The following is a 27,662-nucleotide window of genomic DNA, read 5'->3' on the forward strand; positions in this document are numbered from 1 at the left end:
ATACGAGAAATATTATTATAATTATAGAATTAATTTAAAAAATTATAACTGTGTCTGTAACATTCTACATCGATAAGAATAAGAGTGTTTAATATCTTTATACATGCAAGTTAACAACCAATGTATACAAGATTTTTAGTTTTTTCGAACTTACATGTAACATGTTGTTGGGTCCGATATGTATCGGTAGTGGGCTTGGATATTATAAAAAAATATTATTAATGGGAGTCGAAAGATAACTTGTAGGTAAAGAAAAAGTGTTTTGTATATGTGACAATCCGGATCAAAATTCCGAGTCTTTTTTCAAAATCGGGTCAAGTCCCGATTTTGATTCTGAAAATAAGTCAAAGCCTGTTTACCTAAATGATTGCAATTTGGAACATCCTCATCGGAAAATAAGTCAAAGCTTATTGATCTCAATAATAGTACTTTGTCTTATAAACCGAATAAAAGTCCCAAATTTTCAAGATGTGAGACTTCGATGTTACACTGTCATTAAGAATATATTATGTTTCTACATTCTTGTCTAGCACCGCTGCATCGGAGTCGTATGAGCACCGTAGATTCAAGCCCGTCTTAACTTTTCCGGTGACACGAGATAGATAAAAATTTAGAAGCACCGTAAAAATGAAAAACATGTGAAAAATTATATATCTAACAAATTTATTTAAAATAAATTACAAAAAAAATTCAACACAAGTTAGATATCATCTTGAAAATTCATGACCGAGTATATTGTTACTGACATAATAAAAAAAATTATACGTAATTGATAATTTTGGATCCCTTCTAAATTGGAAGTGTACGGTAGAACTCCTTACACACCCTAATCGACACGATCCGAGTAGATTCGTATAATTTCGACATTGTCAACCCCTGAGCAAAAGATTACGTGAAAGAAAATACAACTCTTGACAGCATGAGAAATATATACTGAGCCAAAATGAGTAATCTAGTTTTATCCATCTAATGAATCTTTAATTGAATATACATCTTACAATATTAATCGACTCTCCTCCACTGTTAGCAAACCTTTTGCCTCGTTAAATTTGCAAAAATGTAAAACCGTTAAGCTTTTACCAAGCACTTGATTGCGTTAGCAATCCGATTACTGATCGGATAAATTCAGCATCAGCAACGAAGATTTAATTTAGCAATACTTGTCAAACTACCAATTTTGGTTCCTCCTGCACAACATTTTCGGCTGGTACATCAAACTTGAAGCTTCTTGCAACATCAAAGAAATGAGCAACAGCTTCTTCCGGTGTCCCAACTAGAACACCGTGCCCCAAATTAAGTATGTGACCCCTTTTCCCTGCACACTTCACAACCCTGCAAATAATTTAGATTACACGAGTCAGTAGACAATCGTCCCTTCCGAAACTAAAGGTACTCGCTGAAGGGGTTCTACTATTAATATGCAACCAAACAACGGAATACATAAAACCTTCCATTTTTTTCCTATAGCAGCCTACTTTTATGCTGCCTACTTTTATGCTACTTTGGAAATATTGACATGTAGCCCGCATATCAGAATCACTTGGAACTCATTTAGACCCCCATCTCCGCCATTGTTATAAAGAAAAGATAAGTTGTAGACTAAATCATTCACCTTTTAATTTCTTCAGTCAATGCAGGGAGGGTAGAAAATAAGTAAGCAGGATCAACGTTCCCCTGTATACTGATGTCATTTCCCAGTCGCTTCCTTCCATCTGCCATATCCACTGTCCAGTCCAGTCCAATCACATCAACTCCAGTTGCTTTCATCCGTTCGAGGAACCCACCATTTCCATTTATGTAGAGAACAAGTGGCGTATCCGGGCACTTTTTCCTAACTACACTCACAATCTGCAATTTCAGCAAAGCTCCAAGTTTAATGGAGGGACGAAATTGTGATAAGGAATTACATATGTTGCATGTTCTAAACATAAATACAGCATCAAAAAACACTTATGTTAACAATTAAAAATGTTCAATAGAGAAAGTAAATATATAATTAATGTGTAAGTCTCCTATGACCTGACAGCTGCCATTTTAATTCTTTCTTTTTAACCTTTGACAAGACAAATGTGTGTGTTAATACAAAGATCAATGACAAGAAAGAGGAGTATTATGTGGTGGTGAAGATCGCAGCATAAGTACTTGAAAAAATAGTATCGTACTCAATAAACAAATTAAGCACCTAGTGCATACACTTTTAAATTTGAGATGAGAGCCTTACTAGAATGCTGAGAAGGAGCTCAGAAGCATAAAAACATATATAAATATAGTTATAAATGAGCTAGAGATAGAATAACCAATGAGTATTTCAGCTTGACCACAGAGATGAACCTATGTTACCTGATCAATATAAGGTTTGGACCAGCGTTCCCACATATCAGGCGGTAGTTGCCCACCCCATGAATCAAATATTTGTACGCAATGAGCCCCGGATTCCACTTGGTAAACAACATAGTCAGATATAGCCATTGCTATATGAGACAACAAAGCTCTCAATACATGTGGTGCTGTATGGCACATGCTTTTAATAGTGGTATAGGTTCTAGTAGTGCCCCCTTCTACAATATATGTAGCAATTGTCCATGGAGCCCCAACAAACCCTAAAACTGCAGCTTGAGTTCCAACCTGAACAAAATGCATCAACTACCTTAGCTTGTTAAAATATACTGACATGATTCTAAATCACGCAAGATAAAACTTCTAGTCAAGAGAATCAACTTCATAAATATGTTTGATAGAGGATAGTATAGATACCTGCTGCCGCAAAATTTTCAGGGAGTCCCCAACAAAATGTAGTTTTTCCAGGTCAATTGCATGCAATTTTTTCAGGTCCTCCTCTAAACGGATTGGAGACTGAATTACAGGTCCTCGCAATTCTTCTATGTCAAATGGGACTCCAAATGCAGGTAGAGGGGTCAGTATATCAGAAAAAAGTATAACACCGTCAGGATGGAAAGCTTCCCACGGCTGCAAAGAAATTTCGACAATGAGATCAGTTGTCTCTGATCTCTCTCTGAAGGATGGATGTTTCTGTGCAAGCTTTTTGTATACAGCCATGTATCTTCCTGCCTGACGCATCATCCATGCTGGTGGCCGGGATACAGGCTCTCCTTTTGCAGCCTTGACCAAAAGTGGGTCTGAATGAGAGGCAGAATACAAAAGGCAAGTTGAGTGAATCCGATAGAACATGGTAACGAAAGAAGGACTAAGTAGCAACTAGGAGGAATTTACTTTACTGTACTAGGTAAACAGCTAGTTTGAATATCATTTATCATAGAATAATAGATACCAAAAGCATATGTAAAGATTAGAACAAAAATTCTACTGAAGTGCACTGCCAGATGGAGCTGGATATTTAATAATAAACATAGAAAAATATAAAATTCAAAATGACTTGAGGTATTTAATATATTTTTCATGTTAACTTGGGAATCTCGTGACTCACACTTAACTGAATTCACAGTGACTGAGTTTTCTGAGAGATGTAAATAAACAGGAACTATGATTGCTATAATCCCTAACATTGTAATCTAGTGAATATACCTCTTCTCTTGGTAATGCTTTGGAAATATATCTTAAATTCTCAGGTTATCCAGATGGCTGGTTCTATTGCTCCTTTTAGGAAGAACGGAACAGAAAATTGTGGCCAAAATTAGAGATGGAAAGGTAGCGGTGGGTGGGAAAAATGAAAAAAATGAGGGACTGCACATACTCTATAATGGGATTCGTGAAGAAAATGAGTAGAATAGAGAATGGAGCATTACTTCGCGAATTTGGTCGGCTTATAATCTAGTTAAATATGCTATGAACAAAATGCAGGAAGGGATGGAAAACATGTAGGTTTACCTATAAAATAGTACAAGTTTTATTCAATTCCACTAACTTTGCATTCCCTCCAACCAAACACAACGTAAGATATTTTGAAAAAATGTAACCAAACAGAATATAAGGGCAGAAACTGGACGTAGTCATGGATAAACAGGGATGAGGCCACAGGGGGTCATGTGTGGTCCTTTGACCTCACCAGTCACCACAGCTTCATATTCGTTAATATTTTTTTATGAAAAAATATATATGATCAAGGGTTCTGTACTTCGACCCAACTACTCAAAATCAAAGCACTTGAACATTGAACACCCTGTATATGTTATTCTTTCTATTTTACCCCACAACACACACAAATACATTATACTATTTATCAGCTCTTTAACAATTTCTAATAAATTTTATAAATTTTATGACATTATGAAAACTTGTAGAAATATATTGCCACTTAAAATTTATTGGCTTTTATTATGAACATTGTAATGTTTAGTTTTTTCTTTAATTTTTTCAATAATAATATTGTGCCCCCACTTGAAAATAATCTTGAATTCGTCACTGTGGAAAAGAAAAACTATTACTACTTCAGTTAGGATACAGCACAAGTCCGAAACACCAGGGATCTTGTTTGCATTAGGATGGGGCCTCGTTGTCAATGGCATGGAATTTTTGTGAAAACAGTTTCCATTAAAGTTTTACTTACATCAATTCAACTTAAACTGGGGCTGTAATATATATAATGTGACCAGGTCAAGTTCTATGCGTAATACTGTAAGATTGCCTTTGGAAACATGAATTTCATTTCAAATCATGGATTTCAATTCTAACATTTCAATTTTCAAATCCTATGTTTGGTAAGATCAGAATTTCAATTCTGTTATTTCTAATTCCATCACTTTTACAAACACATAAAAATTAACAATTTAATTTTTCATAATAACGTTTTGGCTCAAATAAATAAATATATATATAAGACATTAGTGAATTAATATATAATCTAAAATAAACTAATTTTTGAACACAGAAGAATTTTTAATTATCTGGCATACAAGCTGCAAGCGAATTGCTAGCAGTGTAGTAGTATCTTAAAAAAATAAGAAGAATTTTAGTTGAGTCATTTTGACAAACACCTTGCACGATAATACATTTGTATAAAAGACACAGCTTCTCACAAAAAGCCTCATCATTCTCTTTAATAATACATTAGTCTATACTTTCGTTACTCATGATTATGGCTGCACTTTCTCGGAGAAATTGACTTTTGTGTGGCCTGAGGTAAAACAAGTTGTTAGTGGTGGTACAAACGATGGTGGAACCACCGCTCATGAGTTATGTTAGTGACCAGTCGAGGCAGGGAGGTAGGACTGGTTTTTACTTGTTGTAGAAGAGTGAAAGTGAGAAGATTTATAAACTAATTTATAACAGTGCGTGAGAAAATTTGAAATGACAGGATTTGAATAATTTTTTCAAATTCTGGGAATGTCACTTCAAATTAGATTGGCAGGAATTAGTAAATTCCAAATACAAAATCCATATTATCCGAAACAGCTGATTTGATACAATTCCAACATTTCAAAAGAATCGCTAGTTTCCAAACAGGCTTAGTATAATGGATTACAAGGGTAATACGAAAAATGATCATTGTCAATCTTTGGCATGTAAAACTAAAAATTTAAGGCTATATCATTTTTTAGTTCGACATACATTACTACGAACACAAGTCCTAAACAAATGATAGAAGGCATTGATCTCCGTAATTAGCAAATTTTAACCAGAAGTAGGAGCATTTCGCGCAATGAAGTCTAACCCTCTTCCCCAAAACAAATTTCTAGCATAAAAAACACAATGCAGTTATAACTGTGGGAAATGAAATAACAAGCTAAATTAAATACAGCAAAAAAAGGGCACAAAAAACATCTCATAACCAATTAAAAAGATCAAAAATTTACAGAAAAAAATGATAATAAGATTAAAGTAATGGAAAAAACATACCAGCAGCATTAGAAGAGGAGGCAGAAACTTTAAAAGACTTAGCTTTGGGGGAGACCAAAACATTATTATTATTAATATTAGAGAAAATCCCAAAATCTTGAAACAGAGTAGATGATAATTTCCATCCAAAATTGCAGCTACTGGGAATAAAACTCAACAAGCAGCTCATTTTTGAAGAAAGATTGAATCTTTATAATTCAAGAAACACAAAATGAGGAGGGTTACATGGAATGTCTCATTTTACCCCTCTTTTGTTTTGCTTATTGTGTATAGTGTATGTATATGTGTATTTATGAATAGATAGGAGGGTGATCTATATCTATCTGGATAACATGAGGATGGAGTGTTTGGAGATGATTGACCAATTACTGCAACACCTCTGATTTCGTCTTGCAGGCAGTCAAATTACTTCCTACTGCTTCTACGAAAGGTTAGTCCGTCCCAATTTATCCGTCTCCCAATTTATCCGTCTTATTTATCAAATTATGTGTTCGTTTGGGAAATCTTAAAATAAGTAACTTATGACTTAAAATGAATAAGGGACTTATAAGTGATAAGTAGATAAATACTTATAAGTTAAATAAGTGTTTGGTTAAATGTCAGAATATTTTTTTACTTAACTGAGCTAAAATAAATAAATTTCAAATATAATTATCTTAATTCGTAAATTTTAAATTAGAAAGACATGTAAAAACATAAATTTTAAAACCAAAATTAATAAAAAAACGAAAAATCAAAAATAAGTTGAGAAAAAGTACGTCGTTGCTAACATTCAACTTATCAGCTTATAAGTTGTAAATTCAACTTATAAGTTGGGTCGACAAACACTCGTCGATAAGTACTTATTGGCTTATAAGCCAATAAGTTACTTAAACGGGAGTGGCCAAACAGGCCCTATACTTGCGGAAATTACTTCCAGCTTGCGGAATATTAAAATATTATGTTTTTCTCCTTTTTTTTACCACTGATTCTTCTTAGTTTTTTTGTGAACAGTTAGATTTTTATGCGTATTTGTTCTAACAAAATGATGAAAATTTTGGGATTACGCAAAAATCGATCACTAATAATAAATAATATTATTAAAATATTTTATTTTTAAAAAAAATGATTTTGTTAATATTAGAATTACGATTTTTAACATCGATTAAGATTAATATATCGAATATAACGTGGAATCTCATATAAGGACCCGTTTGGTATTATTGTTGCTTATAGCAGTTTTTCAACAAAAAGGTGTTTGGTAAGTTCTAAAAACTGTTATCTGGAGAAACGATTTTGGTCTAAAAGTTGTTACCAAAAATATGTCCACACATGGTTTTGTAAAAAGCAGTTTTCAGTTTTTGCAGGAAGTAACTATCACTTTCAGCATCAACCCTTCTCAAAACATTATTTTAATATATTATATATCAAAATATGTATAAATTAAAAAAAAATATCAAACAATCATCTAAATTTTGCGGACAACGTTTTGTGGCTCACAGCAACCAGTTCTTCTCTTTTAACTAAGACCCTTTTTATCTCAACAGTACTCCCAAAGCCTAAAATTGAAAATCAAGTGTAACATACAATCCTTCATAAAATTAAAAATAGTTCCTACCTGATTCCGCCATGGTAACTGGACGCTGTAATTGTAGTTTTATGATGTGATGCTCTATCATGCTTATTCACAAGTTTTTGATGAGAACTAAATCATGCGTATGAAAGATGAGTGACCATTGCAACTTAAAACCCCAAGATTATAAACTTCTAAAAGTCTGCACTAATTACATTTACTTCTCTTAGCAGGGTAATAGTATAGAGGTTGTTCAGGTAGATCCTTCAACTGCACTTGCCACTCTTTTTGCCAAGAATAATGTGCAATACTTGATCCCTGCTCTATTTTCCCACAATAAGTTAACAATGTACAAGCATAAAAGCATGCCCTCAGCATGTTTACAGAGAGCTCATCACTGATAAGTGATAATATAGATAAACAGATGATGCTTCCTCCTCACCTAAACTAACTGTCAAATAGATTATCGAAGTAAACATATTGTTGCCGTGATCTATGTTCTCATTGTTCAAGTAAGCTATCCCCTGGTCATTGTAAAAGATGAGATTACCTATTTCAGTTACAGATCTCCAGATCAGTTACTCCTGTGTATGGCACACTAAATTGGCTGATGCACCAACTATGTTACCATCCGACGTCCCAGCTAACTAACCACAATCTTCTCGCAAGGTCTTGAACTGGCAAATCCGTTGAAGTAATTGCTAAAATGAACTCAGTTGACGAATATTGTATACCAAGATTCATCCTTTTCATAAGGTGAAACATGGACCTCACCAAGGCAAACCCCGAAACTCGATGAGACAATTTAAAATAAATCCAAGAACAGTTTTGGAAAATGGCAGACAGGCAATTCAGGGTGGGCTGTAATTAGCAAGGATCAGAGGCCTGCTCAAAGTTTTGTCTTGATCATGTTGAAGAACGAGATGTGAGCAAGGACTGGTATCATGTAATTCATGAGTTTGGTAATTCTGAGCAGGCGATGGATAAAAGTTCTCAAACAGTTTAAATTGAGAAATGATTTGGAGTTCATCTACAGATGTACAGTATTTGCAGTGGAGGTTAAGAGCTGATGAAGTTTAAGGGAAGAAGAAGAGGAGAGTGAGCTATGCACGTTGGCTTGTAAGTATATGAACAGCCGTTGGAGTTTGTGTTTGTAAATTTTTGCAGTGGGGGTTAAGAGCTGATGAAGTCGGCTTGCAAGTATATGCATAGCCATTGGCATTTGTGTTTGGTAAGATAGATGCTTACTGCTGTATATGATACATAATTAAATTTATAGCAAGTAAATTCAAGGTATCAATACAGATCAGAATTCTTACTCTTACTACTAGTAGTGCCAAATATTAACTACTTTCAAGTTTAAGTCCAAGTGTTGTGTGCAAATCTTTAAAACAAAAAACTGAAGGCCAAAAAGGCACTAGATACTCAATGAAGGAAAATCTCATAATTATATGCATACCGATTTCTTATTCAAAAATCAAATTATCTGCATTATCACCGTCCCCGGAAAACTAACCCCGTCAGACATACAATTGAAAAATATGCATGCATGTATGCATCATTCTTAGAAGATAATACAATACATTTGGACAAGTTGCAAGAATCTGCGCATGATAGATAAAATGCTTAGTCTTGTGTTAACAATAACATTGTCACACCAATGCTCCTCCTATAGATTTTATTATTCTTTTCAAATGAGAAGTCGTCCAAAATATTCATATCTAGTTTCTAAGCTTATCGTGTGTAATAATTTTTTAAGCAGTAAACAGGATCCTACAACTACAAACACTGGCGAATCACTCTTCACTTTTTGGGACCAATCTCACCTTCCACAATTGCATGTCTAGTCAACACAATCTCTTTTAAAAGGTTTCTGTAAGTGAATGGTCTTACCGCAGCTCGCAAGAACAGCTCAGGAGGAATTCTGCTTTTCTTGATTTTCTTCATCCTTGGACCATATCCAACCTGTTTCCATTCATCTGGGCTGACCTTTGCCCTTGTCCGCCTAGTTGTGAATCCATCCCCGTCTTCTGAAGTTCCCTTCTGCTCCTTCTCTTCCATTGATTTAGTCATCCCTTCATACAATTTGGTAGAGCTCTTTACACTTCTTGTAACAAGCTTTTCCATAGCTTCACTGTTACTCACAGCTTTGTTAAACTCCTCATCCCAAAATTTCTCATCCTCTTCTGGACTTAAATCCTCGTCATCTTCTGTACTCACTTCCTCATCATCTTCTTCTGGACCAATGCCATCATCTCCGCTACCTTCAACATCTATAACAATATCCTCTTGATCATCGTCCTCATCCTCATCATCATCGTCACCATCATCTACCCCATCATCCTCTATCCAATCAAAAACTTCTGTTGTTCTACTTTGACTATCATCTTCATCATCAGGGGCATCACAACCCAACTCCATTTCCTCCAACTTAGCCTTCCACTCTTTCGTATAGGGGTGTAATAACTCCTTCGGATGATTACCAAGTATAAACTCCCAACATTTAGACTTCTTTTCATCACTCAACTTCTCATAAGCCTTAACAACATCATCCACAAACGCCTTCTTATTCACCTTCACAAGCTTACACAAACCATCATAAAAAGAATACATTCCAACATTCCCATCATCATCTTCCAACTCACACAAAAATTCCCTCTCCGTCTTCGGATCAAGCAAAGGAACCATTGCACCAAAAAAATCATCCTGAGGCTCAAACCTACACTGATAAACAGGCTTCTTAACATACACTATATCCGGCCTCATCCAAGCTGCACATTTCGTAATCAAACTCCTCGTCTTATTCCCTAACCTCCCCATCAAATTCCATTTATCCAACCTCTGTTTCCCAGCTTCCACCACAACCTCACAAACCAAAGTCCACTGCTGCCACGGCAATTCATTAACCCTCCATTTCGGGTGCCTAACAAACACCCAAAAATACCGAAACCCCACACTCTTATCCATCTCACTCAACCTCTTCCCAAAATCCGCAGCCATGTCATGTTGCTCAATCTTTTCCCACTCCTCATGATCCCTAACTTCACCAATCAAAGTCACACATTCATCAGAAATCCCGCCACGAATAGGATCACCGAGAACAACCCCACGCCACGAATACGGCCCAAATTCACCATACTTATACCAATCATAAGGGTGTTTCAAATTAGGATCATCCTTATCCATAAACCTAACCAACCTATCATATCCCAAACCAATCATTTCAAGCTCCTCTTCACTAAAATTATCCGGGTAATTCCCACGAGGATTCTTAAGTCTATAAAACAAACTCTCAGCCAATTTCTTGTTTTTCCGGCGAGCATTTTGCTTAACTTGTCGCCGGAATTCAGCATTACCTTCAATCCGGCCAGAGGATGGCCCACCAGGCTTCTTATTGCTCCGGCCAGCACATAAACTAACATCTCTTATTCTTGTGTTTATACCATTTTGAGTAGTGAATATAAAATTCGGGGTTGTGTATAAAGATTGAATCTTTATGAGTTTGGGTGTTCTTGAAGAGCTGATAATTGGGGATAATGTTGATTTGTGAAAAGGGTTAGTGAATTTGGGCAAGAATGTTGAGTGGAGAGTTGAATTTGAATTTAGGGTTTTGGGTAGACAAGGGTTTTGGGTGAGCATTTTTGTAGGATAAGGCGGATGATGTATTGTTTATGTTTTTGAACCTGGGGGGTGTTAGTTCTACAAATCAACATATATTTTTTTTCCGGAAATATATATACTCCCTCTGCCTTTGACATTTGAAATGAACTATTCGACACGTATTTTAAGAAAAAAAATGACAAAAATAGCCGATTTTTGAAAAAATTTAACAAAAATAGTCATTCTGAAAAAAGTGGCCAATTTTGGCCGATTGAATACTCCACTGTCAGTTGGGTATTCCAATTTGTATAAGATACTCCACTGGTAGTTGGGTATTTCATATATGGGATACTCCACTGCCAGTTGGGTATCTTGTATAAACTGGATACTCCACTGACAGTTGGGTATCCCATCGGCTAAAATTGGCCGACTTTTCAGAAATTGGTTATTTTTGTCAATTTTGTGTAAAAATAGGCTAAATTTATCCTTCACCCATTTTAAGACTCTTATCTAATATAATTGTATAACTTATTTTGAAAATTTTCTTTTTTTAATAAAAGTTTAAGCATTTAATATTTATTCAGAAGGAAAAAAAATTAAAATTAATTTATATAATTATACTAGATAGGAGTCTTAAAATGCGCGCCGAACACTTAATTTCAAATGTTAACAGCTCAAAGGGACGGAGGGACTACATTCCATTGATAAATATCAAGAATACAACCCGGAGGGACATAGTTTCTTTCATTTATCAGAGTATATCATCTAACTGACAAACAAGCAAGTGCTCCCATAAACTTAGATAATATCGCCCCAATGTCTAATCAGATAACCCACAAAAAAAGGTCTCATTAAAACTCGGCAAGAGTAAAACCCAATGGGGAAAAAGAGTACCCACTTAAATATATTATATACAAAACTAAATAAACTAGTATATGATTGTTGTGCGGACAAACTCACATATATTCAAAATTATCTTGTAATCCGAGATCTTGATTGATAATTGAGTTTTAAATCTGATAAGAGAACCTCCATTAAATCTCTTACAACCATCTATTATATTCTGAAAAATCTTTGGATCTGTGGTCCTGAATAATTGATTGTGCTTTAAACTTTTGATAAGAGAAATAGCCATTAAAACTCTTTTCAACATCCTGAAAAACAAGTGAACTAAAAGAAAAAATATATTAAAATCATATTCGATAAATTATTTAAAAAGGAAAGGAAATAAATAAAATCTAACCAAAGAAATCTTTAATTAAACATAAATAACCCAAAACAAATCGGCACACAATTTCCTTAAAAGGCCAAATATTTTGTCACCAAAAACCCACCCATAGAAAGTACAAATAATCTTCAATCAAGGCACTAATGAACTTATTAAAAGTACAAATAAAACCTTCAATTAAGGTACTAATAAACCAAACATAAAATCCATTTCAATTTCCTTTACTTTCCTTTTTACTACATCATCCCGCCATCATCATCACAACCTCTCGGCCATGGTGGTCACTGGCCGGAAAGTCGCCGGCGGCAATTCACCCCGCCCCACTGCACCCCAGCTCCCTCCCTCCCTCCCTCCCTCCCTCCCTCCCTGCCTCTGTCTCTCTCGACTATCACCATAGCCTCACCATCGCCACCACCGCATCGATAGTGCCTCAAACGCCGGAAAAAAAGCTCGCGCACACAACAAACGCTCTCACTCTACTGTTCTCTCTCTATATCTCTCTACTACATTCTCACTCTCCTTTCTTTCTCATCCCCAATCGATGTCGTAACCACCACCACGAGACGGTGATGGCTGTTCCGCCCCGTTCCACCGCAAACACACACACACTTACATCACACACCGCAAGCATTTTTAATAATGTTTAGAAGTCAATGTTACTTTGAATTTGTTAAATCAAATTAATAGGGAATATAATAAATATTTAAAAGTTAATCCTATATAAAATATATTCAAACAAATTTTACCTTTTTTTCTCAACTAACTTAAATCGTAATGTCCTATTTAAATTTAAAGTTCAAACATATTATATAAATGAGTATATATATTTGATTTAATAGGTAAGATACTAGATATTTAGAAGTCAATCTTATTAAGAATTTGTTTAAACTTATTTCACCTTTTTCTCAACTAACTTAAATCGTAAATTCCTATTTAAATTTGCGGTTCAAATCTATTATATAAAGGATTATTATGGATATATATATAAAGTAAACCTCCAGAAGCTCTAATATGAATCATATTTATCTATTTTTCTTGAACTTCTCCATTTTTGAAATTTTAAAAATTATTTTTTTCCTAATGTTTATGTACTTATAAAAGACAAGTGCTCTAATAATTATAAATCTTATCAAATTCTATAATTAATTGGTCATAAAAGAAAATTTTAATCAAAATTTGTAACTATTTGACTATGTCTATACTTTTAAATAAAATTATTATTATCACGTCAAGTGGAATACATTAGCATAATTGATTTCCGTGATCATTTTTTTAATTTTTTATAAATATTTTATATGAACTTTGCGGTGTTATTAGAGTTATATATATATAAGTTAAATATTATACTGTAATTTATAATTGTCTTTCTTTCTGGTCAAAATCGACCAAACCAGTTTTTATGGTACTCAGGCTGACCAAGAATTCTTTAAATTGTCTGAAATATTGCATATCATTTTTATAGGAAAGGTAATTTATATGAAACAATTTAAATTTGTGGGGGAGAAAGAGTTTATAAAGTATTATATATGCCAATAGAAAAAAAATGGAACACTTATTTTTTTAACAATAGCCACCATTAAATATTAAATTAAATTTATATAAAATTTATAGACTTCATTTAATTAAAAATTTAATTTCTTTTTCTAAAATTTCTCTAATTAAATTATTAAAGATTATGTTTTCTTTTTAAGTTCCCAACTTTTAGGTAAAGAATTAATAATCAAGTTATATATTCAAAATAAAAAAGGTATTATAAAATAAATAAGATTTTATACCAAAATTTGTAATTAAAACTTTAGTATAACATAATTGAAATAGACTCAAAATAATAATATAAGGATCATTTGCGGATGTTGAGGTGAATTTTTTTTGTACAATTACTGTATTTATACATATTTTTGTCTTAGTTTTTTTATTACAACGGACGTCGGCCTGACAAAACATGATACAAATCGGTATGATTGTTGTCGGCTCAAAAAATCGTGAGACGAATTGGTCTGATAAAGAAACATATACATAATTTTGTTTTAATATATATGTTAGATATTAAATACAACACATAGGGGGGTGAATGTGTTTTGGATATTTTTAACTCTTTTTACAACTATTTGGATGGTGAACAAAGCCGTCTAATTTGTAGAGATATTGTGTTTAACAGAATAAACAAAGGATTCACAACAAACACAGTATTTTGAAAACTCACTTAACTTTGTATTAAAATTAAGTATGTCCTGCTACAATCCTGGGTTCTTTGTAAGTAAAGAATTCAGCTTCTTTCTTGAGAGAGTTATAAGAAAAACTAGATATGTGTGTTACTACTAAAACAAAGGACCAATGTTTACTTTATATATTAGTAAATACAGGTTTATACAGCCTGCAATAAGATGTACTAAACCCTACTTTAAGTAATCTCTAAAGCTTTCCATTATGGCTTAGTGAATCTTTGCAAATCGTGTAGGTCTGTGACTTTCCTTTGTCAGTTAATCTTGACATTTGATCTTGCACTCTTCAAACTGTTTTTGTAGACTTTTCAATGTAAGTGATTAGATCATCTGTTGATTGTTAATCCCTGCATTCTGTACTTGAGGTTCATATCGAGATCTCCATTTTGTTGTATAGAGAACTGACATCTCGATAAGTATAATGGCTTATCGAGATATCTTAGTTCTCTATAAGGGTATTTGAGTTATCGAGATCTCTGAGTTCTCTATAAGTGAACTTGGCTTGTCGAGATCTCCAAAACTTTGCATGTAGAAATGACTTTTCGATATCTCTGAGATCTCTATAAGCATTTTGTCTTGTCGATATCTCTGAGATATCTAATTAGAAAATTGACTTGTCAATATCTCCAATCTTTATATCTTCATTTTTACTTGTCGATATATCTGAGTTCTCTATATGCAAAATGACTTGTCGATATCTCCAATCTTCATGTCTTCATTTGACTTGTCGATATCTCTGGGATTTCTCTATAAGCCAATTTGGACTTCTCGATAAGTTATTCTGGAGTTCTCGAATGACTTCTCTATATGACTTGATCTGTGACTTGTAGATATCTTGACTTAGATTATTTTTCCTAAAACAGATTTATTCAACTCCAAGCTTCTTCACCTTTTCTCTGAGGCATGATCTTGTTGATCTTCTTCCAGAGTTTATTCTTAGGCTTGAGACTGTTTATAGAAAAATACTCCAGTCTGAACTTTGACATTCTTACAAACTCAAGTAATATAGTACAAAGTACAGATTTAGAATATCATACAACTAAATCTTAGGGTTGTCAATATGACTTAGTCTTGTTATAGTACAGACATATCTTGCACAACAATCTCCCCCAATTTGTGAGAAGATTGCTTATCACAAATTCATGCATGGTAACAAGACTAACCCCAAGTTACAATAAGACAATAAATGTTACATAAAAAATTGACAGAAATACAAGTATAACTTTTATACATTGAGTGATTACATGAGTTTGATAAGAATATTCATTACATGAAATTCTCATAGCCTGGCTTCTTTCTAATAAGGTCCTTAAGATTTACTAGAACTTGAAGTTCTTCAAAGATTTCAGTCCCCCTTATAGCTTCCATAAGCTTGATCCAATCATCCAATAAATAACAATTTAAGTAACCAAATTTGAATCTTGAGAATCTTCCAACCTTTATGTTTAAAAAGTGTCCATCCTTAGATATTCTGCTCATCCCCTTTGCCTTGAGCTCATTTGATCTTTGTTCAAATATGACAATTTCTGCTGCATACTTCTTATCCCTTTCTTCCTTTTCAGCCTTTTATTTTGCTCTTCTTTCATCTCTTACTTTCAACCATACACACAACACAACCCTCCATGCTCTTGTACTAGTGTCCTTCCCCTTCATCAAGCTAATCACCATTTTGATTTCTGTGATTGAGAATGTGTCCATTAAATTCCTTCCAAGTAAAGTGTAGGAACCATCTTGATAATAAATTCTAACTTCCCTCAACGATACAACCCAAACTTTGACCATTTTTTTTGCTAATTTTTGAAAGTAGTCATCATCTGTTGGGCACCAGTTTAGATGTAGAAAATCATTTTTATTAAAACAGTTCCAGATAGCCCTCTCAGTGACTTACAGTTTCTTTGGTTTTCTTCCAATAGATTTGTAGTGAGTCTTGATTGGTGTCTTGAATGAGGGTATGTTTGTGATTTTTTTCAAGGTGGATTGGCTAGATGTGATTGGTATTTTGAGTAGGGTGTTTGCAGTTGGCTTGTACAAAAACTTGGGCTTATTGGTTAAAGGTGGTTGAATGTTTGAGTTTTTATGTTTAGGGGTCTGATTAGTTTGAGTTTGAATTTGTTGGACTTGGACACCTTTCTTCTTAGAATCCCCTTCTCCCTCCTTCATGTTTATTTTCCCATCTCCCTTCTTGTCATCTTGACCTCTCCTCTTTTCATACACCTTGCTTTCAGCTGCCTTAAAGGATTGACTTGGATTTGAGCCAGAAGGTTTTTGATCATCTTTTTTTTGCTCATCATCATCCAAATCATCCTTAGTGTTGATTTTTGTTTGAGGCAGCATAGTTTCAGCATTTCTTAAGTATCTCCCCAAAATCTTTATCATCTCAATGTCCTCAACTGTAGTTTTCAAACCAGTCTCAAAGATCATCATAAGCTTCTTATTTTCCATGACACATTGCTTTGGAATTTGGAAATGTTTGCAATATTTGGTGGTTGGACGGATGTATGCCACTCCCTTATTTGTCTGTAGATATGCTTCTGAAAAAGCATCTATTTGAGCATTCTTCAATTCAGTCAGCAAGAGAGTGTCTTCAGGAATCACTCTGTTTACTTTGTTAATTAGAATATCCAGTTCAGATGCCCTCCTTGATGTGAGAAAATTCATGGACACTTGTAAACATCTATCCAAACCAAAGTCATTTATGTTGACCACAACTTTCTTTTCCTTGACACCATCTTTGGTTACTACCATAATCACCCTTAAGAAGTTAATAGTCTTGTCGAAAGCTTTCTTGTATGTGAAGTGATTGTTGGATAGAGAGTCCCTGAGAGCCTTTAGCAGTTGTTCAAGTTCATTACTCAGACTTGGCCCCTCAGCTGCATTAATTAGCCTCTTCATCCCAACATCAACTTGTTGTTCATGATCCTTTCCCTTAGCTTTGGCTAGTTCCATTTCCTTAACTTTCTTGATTTGAAATGATGATTTTAGTAACCTTTCTTGTATCTCCCCCTTAGTCTTGGTAGCAGGCAAGATAAGAGGTGAAGGTATTTCAGGCCACACAGCTTCAGGCAGGGCTAGTAATGGAATATTGAGTGCACCTATGATAACTCCCAAAAAACTGAATTCTGTATTTGTAGATGTTTATGGGAGTCTACCAGGGTTTAATGTCAGCCTGTTGACTCTGCACCAAAGCTGTGAGTTGAGAGACTTGTTATGTGAGCACAGTCTCTTGAACCATGTCACATGATGTTGGAAACACTTGAGAATTAGATTCAAGTGTTTGATTGAATGAATGAGAAATTTGAGAGATTAGATTTTAAATTTCAGAGTTGAGTTTTGGCAGCTCCCCCTGAATAGATGTGGGAGCCTCAAAAGATGTGCTCTCTGTGTGTGTGTCATCCTTATTTCTTCTTTCATACACTTGAGTTTGCTCAAGTGTTGGTGCTGACTCTTTACAAGCTGCATTATGATGGATGCTTTGTTCAATAGAGACATCTTGTTGAGAGGATGCCTCTAGAGTCTGTTTAATTCCCTGTTTTACAACTACATCCTGTTAAAAGGGTGCAGAGGTGGTCAATTGAGTGGTCAACTCAGCTTTCTTAAACTTCTTTAGTTTTCTGACCAGGTGAGACTCGGGTTCTGTGTTATCCTCACCACTCTCACTAACTACCTCCAAAGATGCCTACTTTCTCTTCTTTTTACTCACTTCAGCCTTTTGAGAGGATGAAGCAGTTAGTTTCCTAGCTTCTTGTGGTACAGAAGGAAGGGTCTTAGTTTGGGAAGGCCTCTGTTGATTGTCCTGTGTTTGTTCTTTCATAGGGACAGTATCCATAACTGGACAAGATATTATAGCACTAGACCTCATGTTAGGAATAGGGAAGGATAAGTTCTAAATTTCTCAATCATGAATGGAGTCATTTTGAGACCTACGTTCACCCTGTTCTTTGTAATAAGTGAGCCAAATAGAATTTTGGACACTTGTTTGCAGTTGCCTATTAGTATTCTATTTATACCATTAAGCAAATGAATATCCTTAACTTTATAATTTAAAGTGGATATTATAAACCTAGGAAAGAAGATTTCCTTACCTCTTGTAGCTAGGGGCATTGTGAGCCTGGTGCTAAGTTCTTCCAGCCCACATTTATGTGCCTGTTGTGAGCCATGGAGAATACCAGCTTCTAGACCATACTTGATATGTTGTCATACCCTGTCTTTCTGCAAGTGAAGGCCCTTATGATGGAGTCAAATAAGAATGACCATTCCCTTCTCAGATTCTTCTTGTTTAGGCTAGCCAGGTTGATCTTCTCACTGTAATTAATGAAGTCCATGAACTTAGCCAGCTCCTGTTGAGTAGGAATATCCACCATTTGCTCTGTTGGAATACCCAAAGCCTGGTTCACATATTGCTCATTAAACTACACATGTTGGCCTTGAATGGAGCAGTTCACCACCAAAGAGATTGAGTTTTTATGCACAACTATCTTCACCACAGCTGTTGTCCAGAATTCATGTAGGACATCCAAGTAGAGGATTGGATTAGCAGTCAGAGCTCCTGCAAGATAAGTCTCGGACAAAAATTTAACAAACCCCTTGAAACTGTCAAGAGCTTGATTAGCATCTGTAAAAGCGAGATAGTTGTTTCCTTCATTGGGTATTGCAGCTCTAACATTGTTTAGTGCCATTTTAGAGGAGTAGATTTGAGTGGGTAAGAAAAATTAGGGAGAAAAAGTTTGAAACGAGGGAGAGCGGTTGAGAATTGGAAAAATTAGGCCACTTAGAGATCTCGAAGGCGTAAGTAGGTGTATGTCGAGATGTCTGGGTATTTATAGTAAAAGGTAAATGACTTATCGAGAACTCAAAATAAACATTTGGGATTTTCTTATCGAGAAGTCATATTGAGAGAATAGATACATATCGATATATCATTTTCCTGACTCTTATCGAGAACTAGAAAATGACTTATCGAGATGTCAAATAAATACTCAGTTTGTCCTGAATGGACTGAATTGTTTCCAATTTATTTGAATATATCAAAATAAAATTAGAAGTATTTTATCAAAAGTATTTTATCAAAATAATTTATTAAATCAAATTATTCCGGTTCTAAGTTGTTGATAAGTCTAAAATTTATACTTGTAGAGAACTCTGTGAGTTAACACTAATAGAGATCTCTACAATGACTTATCGATAAGTCATAATGAAGCTTGTTGAGAAGTCCTTCGAGAAGTCTGAAAAATGACTTATCGAGAACTCACACGAGAAGTCTCAAAATGACTTGTCAAGAAGTCAATTAGACTTATCGAGAACTCAGTTCTCTAAATACTTTTGTTCTTTTTGATTCTGTCTTGTGCTAATTTCACATATTAAAAATGTGAATTAACATTTAGACAGTTTTCTCATAATTGAAAAATTCTAAGCTAAATTTTGAATTTTGAAAAATAAATATACAGAGATTTCTGAAATATTTATAACTCATATTTTAGTTAATTTCCAATTAAATCAAATTAATTTTAATTTATTAGAAATCAATCTGCTGCAAAACATCTGTTGCAAAACATTAGCTGAGTTCTTGCCTTTAGAATGAAGAATTTAGCATTCCAATTTCACCTACAAGTCTAGTGAAAGTTGTATCATCCAAAGGTTTAGTAAAAATGTCAGCCAACTATTTTTCTGTTGGAACAAAAATGAGCCCAATGGTACTATTTGCAGCATGTTCTCTAATAAAATGGTACCTTACATCAATGTGCTTTGTTCTAGAATGATTAACTGGATTAGCCACAATAGAAATAGCACTAGTATTGTTACACATAATTGGAATTTTGTGTAACACTAGGCCATAATCCATTAGTTGATTTCTAATCCAAAGCTTGAGCACAGCAACTTCCAGCAGCTATGTATTCAGCATCAACTGTGAAAGTTGAGACAGATTGTTGTTGTAAGTCATATGTCATAGACCTATTTGTATATTCGAGGATTCAACTCAACTCAAATAAGAATGTAATAAGTAAATAGTGGATCGACCGTCAGAGAGATCTCGCAAAGTAATATCTGTCAAAGGATTCAGAAACAAAGTTCATCTACAGACTTGAGGAGTTAATTCACTGGAAGAAGTTCAAGAAGTTGATCATGCCTCAGTGATATAAATCAAGATCGTGGATTTAATCAAGTGACAGAGATCTCGTCAGAGTATCATTAATTACAAGGATTTAATCTGAAGAAAATCAAAGTGTCAAAGTCAAGACATGAAGAAACGTCATGGAAGTTAGTCACTCATGAACCAGACAGTACATCGAGTGTCAGCGTTGAAGTGGTGGAATTGATTCATAATTTTCAGTGATTTTCAGAAGATTTGCAGAAGAATGTTTGCTGCTCAAGACTAGAATTAATTCTCTATTAATTAATTAAGTCATCTAATTTAATTAAGAAAATAAATTATATCTGCGAAGAATAATTTATTTATTAATTGAATTAATTGATTAATTAATTCTGAATTAATTCTAGGAATTTTAGGAATTTTCAGAAGTTTAATTGGATTAAATTCAAGCATTAAATCAGCAAGACAATTGAAAATGAACTAGCATGACAATCAGGATTGTCATACCGATTGTCATGCTAGGCCATTGTCAATTGTCTCACCGAAAGTTACTCTAGGAGGATGATTGTCTTGCTAGTTCATTCTGATTGTCATGCTAGTTCATTCAGATTGTCTTGCTCTGATACCAAAATAGCAGGGAGTAAGAAAAAGATCCTACTTGTACACTACACCACACCATTGTTGTTTGTAACTACGGATCCTATTGTACGGGAGAGGTGGTAAACACAAGGTGATTTCCTAGTAAGGGAAGAAGCTGTTAGGGGAGTACCATTGGTTTTTATCTGCGGATCCTATTGTACGGGAGAGGTGGTAAAACGAAGGTGATCTTCTTTAATCAGTTGATTCTTATAGGGGGAGAAGCAAGAGAGATATGTGCTTCTCAACAGGAAATGTGGTTGTACAAATGAAGATGAAACTACTTGAAGATATGTTCAGTCTAGAGGAACATCTACTTGGAATCTGGAAAATGTTAAATCTCATCCAGAAATTTTCTGCTATTTACTTTGCATGTATGTTTATATCTTTTTCTTATTTGTTAGTTGAGTTATCCTCTAGGTATTTGTGTGTTATTGTCTAACAAACAAATAGGGGGAGATTGTAAGTCATATGTCATAGACCTATTTGTATATTCGAGGATTCAACTCAACTCAAATAAGAATGTAATAAGTAAATAGTGGATCGACCGTCAGAGAGATCTCGCAAAGTAATATCTGTCAAAGGATTCAGAAACAAAGTTCATCTACAGACTTGAGGAGTTAATTCACTGGAAGAAGTTCAAGAAGTTGATCATGCCTCAGTGATATAAATCAAGATCGTGGATTTAATCAAGTGACAGAGATCTCGTCAGAGTATCATTAATTACAAGGATTTAATCTGAAGAAAATCAAAGTGTCAAAGTCAAGACATGAAGAAACGTCATGGAAGTTAGTCACTCATGAACCAGACAGTACATCGAGTGTCAGCGTTGAAGTGGTGGAATTGATTCATAATTTTCAGTGATTTTCAGAAGATTTGCAGAAGAATGGTTGCTGCTCAAGACTAGAATTAATTCTCTATTAATTAATTAAGTCATCTAATTTAATTAAGAAAATAAATTATATCTGCGAAGAATAATTTATTTATTAATTGAATTAATTGATTAATTAATTCTGAATTAATTCTAGGAATTTTAGGAATTTTCAGAAGTTTAATTGGATTAAATTCAAGCATTAAATCAGCAAGACAATTGAAAATGAACTAGCATGACAATCAGGATTGTCATACCGATTGTCATGCTAGGCCATTGTCAATTGTCTCACCGAAAGTTACTCTAGGAGGATGATTGTCTTGCTAGTTCATTCTGATTGTCATGCTAGTTCATTCAGATTGTCTTGCTAGTTCATTCAATTGTTAGGTCCCAATGTGTTTGTAGAAGGGGGGTTGAATACAAACAGTACCGAATAATCGAATTAAATGCGGAATAAAAAATGTGAAACAAAATTCAAGTTAAATAAAAATATTATTAAACTTGAAAGGTGTTACAACAACTGTATCGATTACAAGGAATTAATCTCAAATTAATTATCACAAATCTAGAATAAATTCGACATGAACTTTTTCTATTTTTGTAATAAAAAAGATTCAAATGTTAAACGCAATTTGTCATGCCAAGTCAATTCTATTCGTTTGTTGATTTAAAAAGAAGCAGAGAAGCAGCAACTTATTAATTAAGAACACAGAAGTCAAGAAACAAGGCAGAAAAGAAAATCAAGAAGAAATATTTCATCTTTTCATCTGCATACTTCAAGATTAAATTTCTAGATTGTAAAGTTAAATCCAATCCACTAGAAATCTTTATCTTGCTCTTGTGTATCAATCTAGCGGATCAAAATCCCTAGAACTTAATCTCAAATTGCGTTTAGCATTTGAATCTTTTTTATTACAAAAATAGAAAAAGTTCATGTCGAATTTATTCTAGATTTGTGATAATTAATTTGAGATTAATTCCTTGTAATCGATACAGTTGTTGTAACACCTTTCAAGTTTAATAATATTTTTATTTAACTTGAATTTTGTTTCACATTTTTTATTCCGCATTTAATTCGATTATTCGGTACTGTTTGTATTCAACCCCCCCTTCTACAAACACATTGGGACCTAACAATTGGTATCAGAGCCTTCTGATTAACGAACAAATCAAGATCCTAGACTTTTGTGATTTTTCAACTCCTTGAATTTTTATTTATTCAAAAATTCATAATGACTTCACATAAAGTTGGAACCGTTAAAATTCCACAATTTGATAAAGAGAATTATATCATGTGGAAGAAGAAGATGCTATTATTTTTACAAGTTGCAAATCCCAAATATTCAAACTTGTTAAAGAAGGGTATAAAAACTCCGATGGTTATTGAACCGGAGGTAATAATAGATGGTGTGGTGACTACTGAAGCTAGAACCTATCCAAAAGAGCCTGAAGATTTTACTCCTGCTGAGAAGGAAGAAGCCTCCTTGGATGCCAGCCTTCAATTAATATTAATTGATTCCCTTGATCCCTTGATGAACAGACATGTGATGAACTGTAAAAATTCCAAACACATGTGGGAAACTATTGAGGTGATTAATGAAGGCACAGAGGAAGTTAGGGAGAACAAGTTGGAAATCCTAACCTCTGAATATGAACATTTCAAATCAAATCCAGGAGAAGGAATTACTGAAGTGTTTGAGAGGTACAATGCGTTGATCAACAACCTGAACATCAATGGAAAGTATTATTCAATCAGGGAGGTCAACAAAAAGTTCCTTTTAACACTGCCAGCTCATCTTGAACATAGAATCACTGCCATTAGAGAAGCTAGAGATCTGAGTGAGATTTCTTTGGACAGGCTCTATGGAGTGTTAAAAACCTATGAGTTGGAGCAGATTCAACAGAAGGAAGTCTACGGGAAGGATAGAATGGTCAGCACATCTACTGCACTTGTAGCTGAAGGTCAACAACAACAGCAATCTCAACAATTGGAGAGAATGGTACAGTATTCCAAGGCTGAGGAAAATATGTTAGTAGCAGAATATGATCCTCCTACTACAAATCAATCAAGTGATGATTTTTATTCCTTGGAAGAGCTGGAGCAATTGGAAGACGAGTCAATGGCCCAAATTGTCAAGAGATTCTCCCATGTCAGATTCAAGAGGAATCCCAAGCTGAAGTACAAGTCCAACTACAACAAATTCCAGAAAGGTGGATCTTCATCCTCTAACACCAGCAGTGGTGGATACCAAACAGGGATGGTTGATCGGAGCACCATTAGATGCTATAACTGCAATGAGTTGGGACACTTTGCCACAGAATGTAGGAAGCCAAAGCAAGTAAGAAAGAACTCTGAAAGGGCTTATCTGGCAAAGGGAAGAAGCTGGGATGATACTGACAGTGAAGATGAAGATGAAGGAAATCTTGCTCTTATGGCTATTGATGGAAAAGCTTCATCGTCAAGAATAGAGGTAAAACTTTCTGATGCTGAAATGGTTTATCATCTAAGAGGTAACTTAGATTGTGCACGTCGTGATAATGAACTGTTAAGTTTAAAGATCACAGACCTTGAGAAAGAGGTCAATGAATTAAGACTTGTGCACATTAATCAAGACAAATTAAAAGAACAGGTATCTTTTCTAGAGAATAGAGTTGACTGTTATAGAAAACTCGAAACTATTCTCAAAGACAAGATCACCGGTCTTGAGACTAAGGTTAGAGCCTACTTCAATTCTTGTTCGAAGGCTAAAGAGTTCTACAGTAAGCAAGCTGTTAATCAAACATCTGGAATAGGTTATGATTACAATGTTGCTATTGGAGAATTAGGCATAAACTCCCCTCCCCATGTCTGTGCTAAAGGGAGGGAAGTACCACATGTGCTTAAGGGTGTTGATGAACCCCTCTATAAAGCATCAATTGTTGAACCATTTGATGCGACCTCTTCTGTTATTCAAGAAGAAATACGTGCTGAAGATCATGCTTATGAGAAGATTATTTCCAAGTCAAGTGAGTCGAAAGTTCCAGTCAAAGTTGTGAAAGCAACTGAGACTAACTCAGACACATATGAGTTGGATAACAATAATGCCATGTCTACCATGCATAAATTGCCTGCTGTTAATCACTCTCATAAAGCATGTGGTGTTTCTAATTGTATGTCTTGTGCTTTTAATATGATGTATGCTTATTTTAATGGTAAGCATGTGTCTGATGATAAGACTACTCCTCGTCAGCATGTGAATAACAAGAAGCATGATAGGTCTAAGACTGCTAGTCCCTCTAAGGCTAGAAAGGAGACATTTGTGCCTAAGCTTAAACAGAAATTTGTTAAGGCTGTTTACAAGGTCAAATGTTCAGTCATTGAGAATGTTGAGACCATTAAAATTAAAAATGTTGTTTTGTCTAACAAAGGACAGTTCTACAAGTATGCCGGGCCCAACCAAGTTTGGGTTCCGAAGAAGGTCTAATCCATTTGAAGTGCAGGGCATTAAACAGGTGTAACCGGTAGTGTGGATTCTTGACAGTGGATCATCAAGACATATGACCGGAGATAGAGCCCTGCTATCAGATGTGGATTGAGAAAGCTGGCCCCCTGGTTACCTTTGGAGATAACAGCAAAGGTTTATCTGAGGGATATGGCTGTTTGCAAGCTGGGAATGTTATCATTGTAATTTTGTATTTTGTGCTAGGTTATTATCAGGAAGCAGTATCTAACATATAGCACCAGTGACGAGACTTGAGAATATTACGACATATCAGACACCTGCTGCACATTACACTTGGAATTGTACTCTAGTAAGATGTGTACAAGTGTACTCCTGATTGGTAAGTCAAAAGAGGAAGTCAATGCACCACAGTTCATGGACTTTGCAGCTGCAGATCTATTGGACTATGCAATTTCTTCTTCACAATCTCACTTCAGGTTGGTATGAACTAGTATACTGCTCAAGCAATCGTCAAGAACATGGTATGGCACTCTAACAGAAGTTATAATTTTATATGAATAAGTAGAGTCGTCATATTTATAACTATCTTATCACTAGGCACAATCATATTGTTTTATATGTGCAGTGGTATATTGTTTATGCAACATAACAATTAGTATCTAAAGTACTTGACAAGTATCGATCAATGATATGTTGTTAACATTATGTTGCAGATATTTGTAAGCTTTTGATATGAATGAGAATTACTTAGACTTTACCCTAAGTGATCAATGTTTTATCAAAAACTCATTCATATTGAAAAACAAAATCAAACTTCTTTCTACATTAGTGATTTCTTATTTCATGTAAAATCTTTTGAAATCACTATTGTAAATCATTTTCTCTCTATTACCATTTATTCTGTGTTACAGGTTCAGTCTCCAATGACTTTCTTTCATTGACAGTCATGAGGTTGAAAACCCACAACGTCTATCCCAGACTGTAAAGACAAACACAAAAACAGAACCAACCAACACTCTCTTACCACTAAATATAGTATGAATGAGCGTGAGGAAGATAGTGCCTTAGTGCACCACATAAGGAAGGTTCTGTAGTCAACCCAGTAGCTCTGTCTCATACATAGATGAGTAGTATTTAAACCGAGACAACTGCTAGCCCCCATACATCTTCTCAAAAAGATGTAATGGCTGAAAAGGCTCAAAAACAGTTACTAGATTCATTCTCTCAACAGGGTGAGTCTATTGAATTTTGCCTGTCGGCCAAGGTATCCGATGTAGTGTCACCACTTCAAACATAATCAATTCTTGATGCACAAGGAGAGGTTACACGCACAAAGGATGAGTTGACGGAAATAAGAGTTTCGACCATTTTAAGGTCAGATTCGATTGTTCAAGGTTCGTTAGTGGACCAATTGCCTTTACAGGTGTTAGGAGAGGATACTGATCCAAAAGCCATATGTCAGTGGTCAGTGTCTACCTCCCCAGGCTTAAATCCCCTGGATGCATCTGCGGATAGTGGATCTGACATAGGTGCAGATCGGCAACTTGTTGACAATGATTCAGATATTACCTGATGAGTCACAAGGAAATGTCTTCAGAGACATTAGAAGGGAACTTTGATCTTTATGCTAAATTCGTTGGATCATTGTTTACCTTCCCAGAATTCAAATCTGGAACCCTAAAAGGGAAACTAGCAACTTGTAAATTATGACTCAGATTCATCTGACGAGTTTAACAAGGATGGGGATTTGTGAACTCCCATTGCACCACCTGTGACCTCCTTAAGGATGGCTAAGGTGATTTTCCTTGCAGGTACAGCTGATTTTTGGAGCTATGAGAGGAGTGATACACTTGTGAGAATGAGTGTAAACACGAGTGGAGAGAAGAGTGAAACACATGTGAGGTACACTAAAACACAATCACACACTCACAGTGAGGAAGAAAGAGAAACTACTTGTTATTTCTTTTCCAACCAAGTGAAATATGAGAACTCCTTCAGACGACGGCATACATTCCTTCTTTAAGGGGGAGATAGAAGCTTAAGTAATAGTTTGGAGGATTCCTCAACTAAGGGGGAGAAATAGCAGGGAGTAAGAAAAAAATCCTACTTGTACACTACACCACACCATTGTTGTTTGTAACTACGGATCCTATTGTACGGGAGAGGTGGTAAACACAAGGTGATTTCCTAGTAAGGGAAGAAGCTGTT

The 27,662-nt window shown here is 34.8% G+C and overlaps 2 protein-coding genes across 2 annotated transcripts; both read right to left on the reverse strand.

The window, feature by feature from the left end:
- Positions 1–934: 934 nt before the first annotated feature.
- LOC141697065 (uroporphyrinogen decarboxylase 1, chloroplastic) lies at positions 935–6,205 on the reverse strand. The gene is made up of 5 exons (XM_074501263.1): positions 5,815–6,205; positions 2,755–3,137; positions 2,341–2,625; positions 1,613–1,848; positions 935–1,332 (listed from the first exon to the last, which is right to left on the reverse strand). Exons 1-5 carry the CDS (start codon positions 5,981–5,983, stop codon positions 1,164–1,166), a joined length of 1,242 nt encoding a protein of 413 aa, XP_074357364.1. The 5' UTR covers positions 5,984–6,205; the 3' UTR covers positions 935–1,163.
- A 2,693-nt stretch (positions 6,206–8,898) lies between these two features.
- Positions 8,899–11,049, reverse strand: LOC141697964 (uncharacterized). Its single transcript, XM_074502541.1, has one exon. The coding sequence runs from the start codon at positions 11,003–11,005 to the stop codon at positions 9,170–9,172; it is 1,836 nt and encodes a 611-aa protein (XP_074358642.1). The 5' UTR covers positions 11,006–11,049; the 3' UTR covers positions 8,899–9,169.
- Positions 11,050–27,662: the final 16,613 nt, after the last annotated feature.

This window comes from Apium graveolens, chromosome 11 (assembly GCF_009905375.1).
Source record: "Apium graveolens cultivar Ventura chromosome 11, ASM990537v1, whole genome shotgun sequence".
NCBI classification, from domain to species: Eukaryota; Viridiplantae; Streptophyta; class Magnoliopsida; order Apiales; family Apiaceae; genus Apium; species Apium graveolens.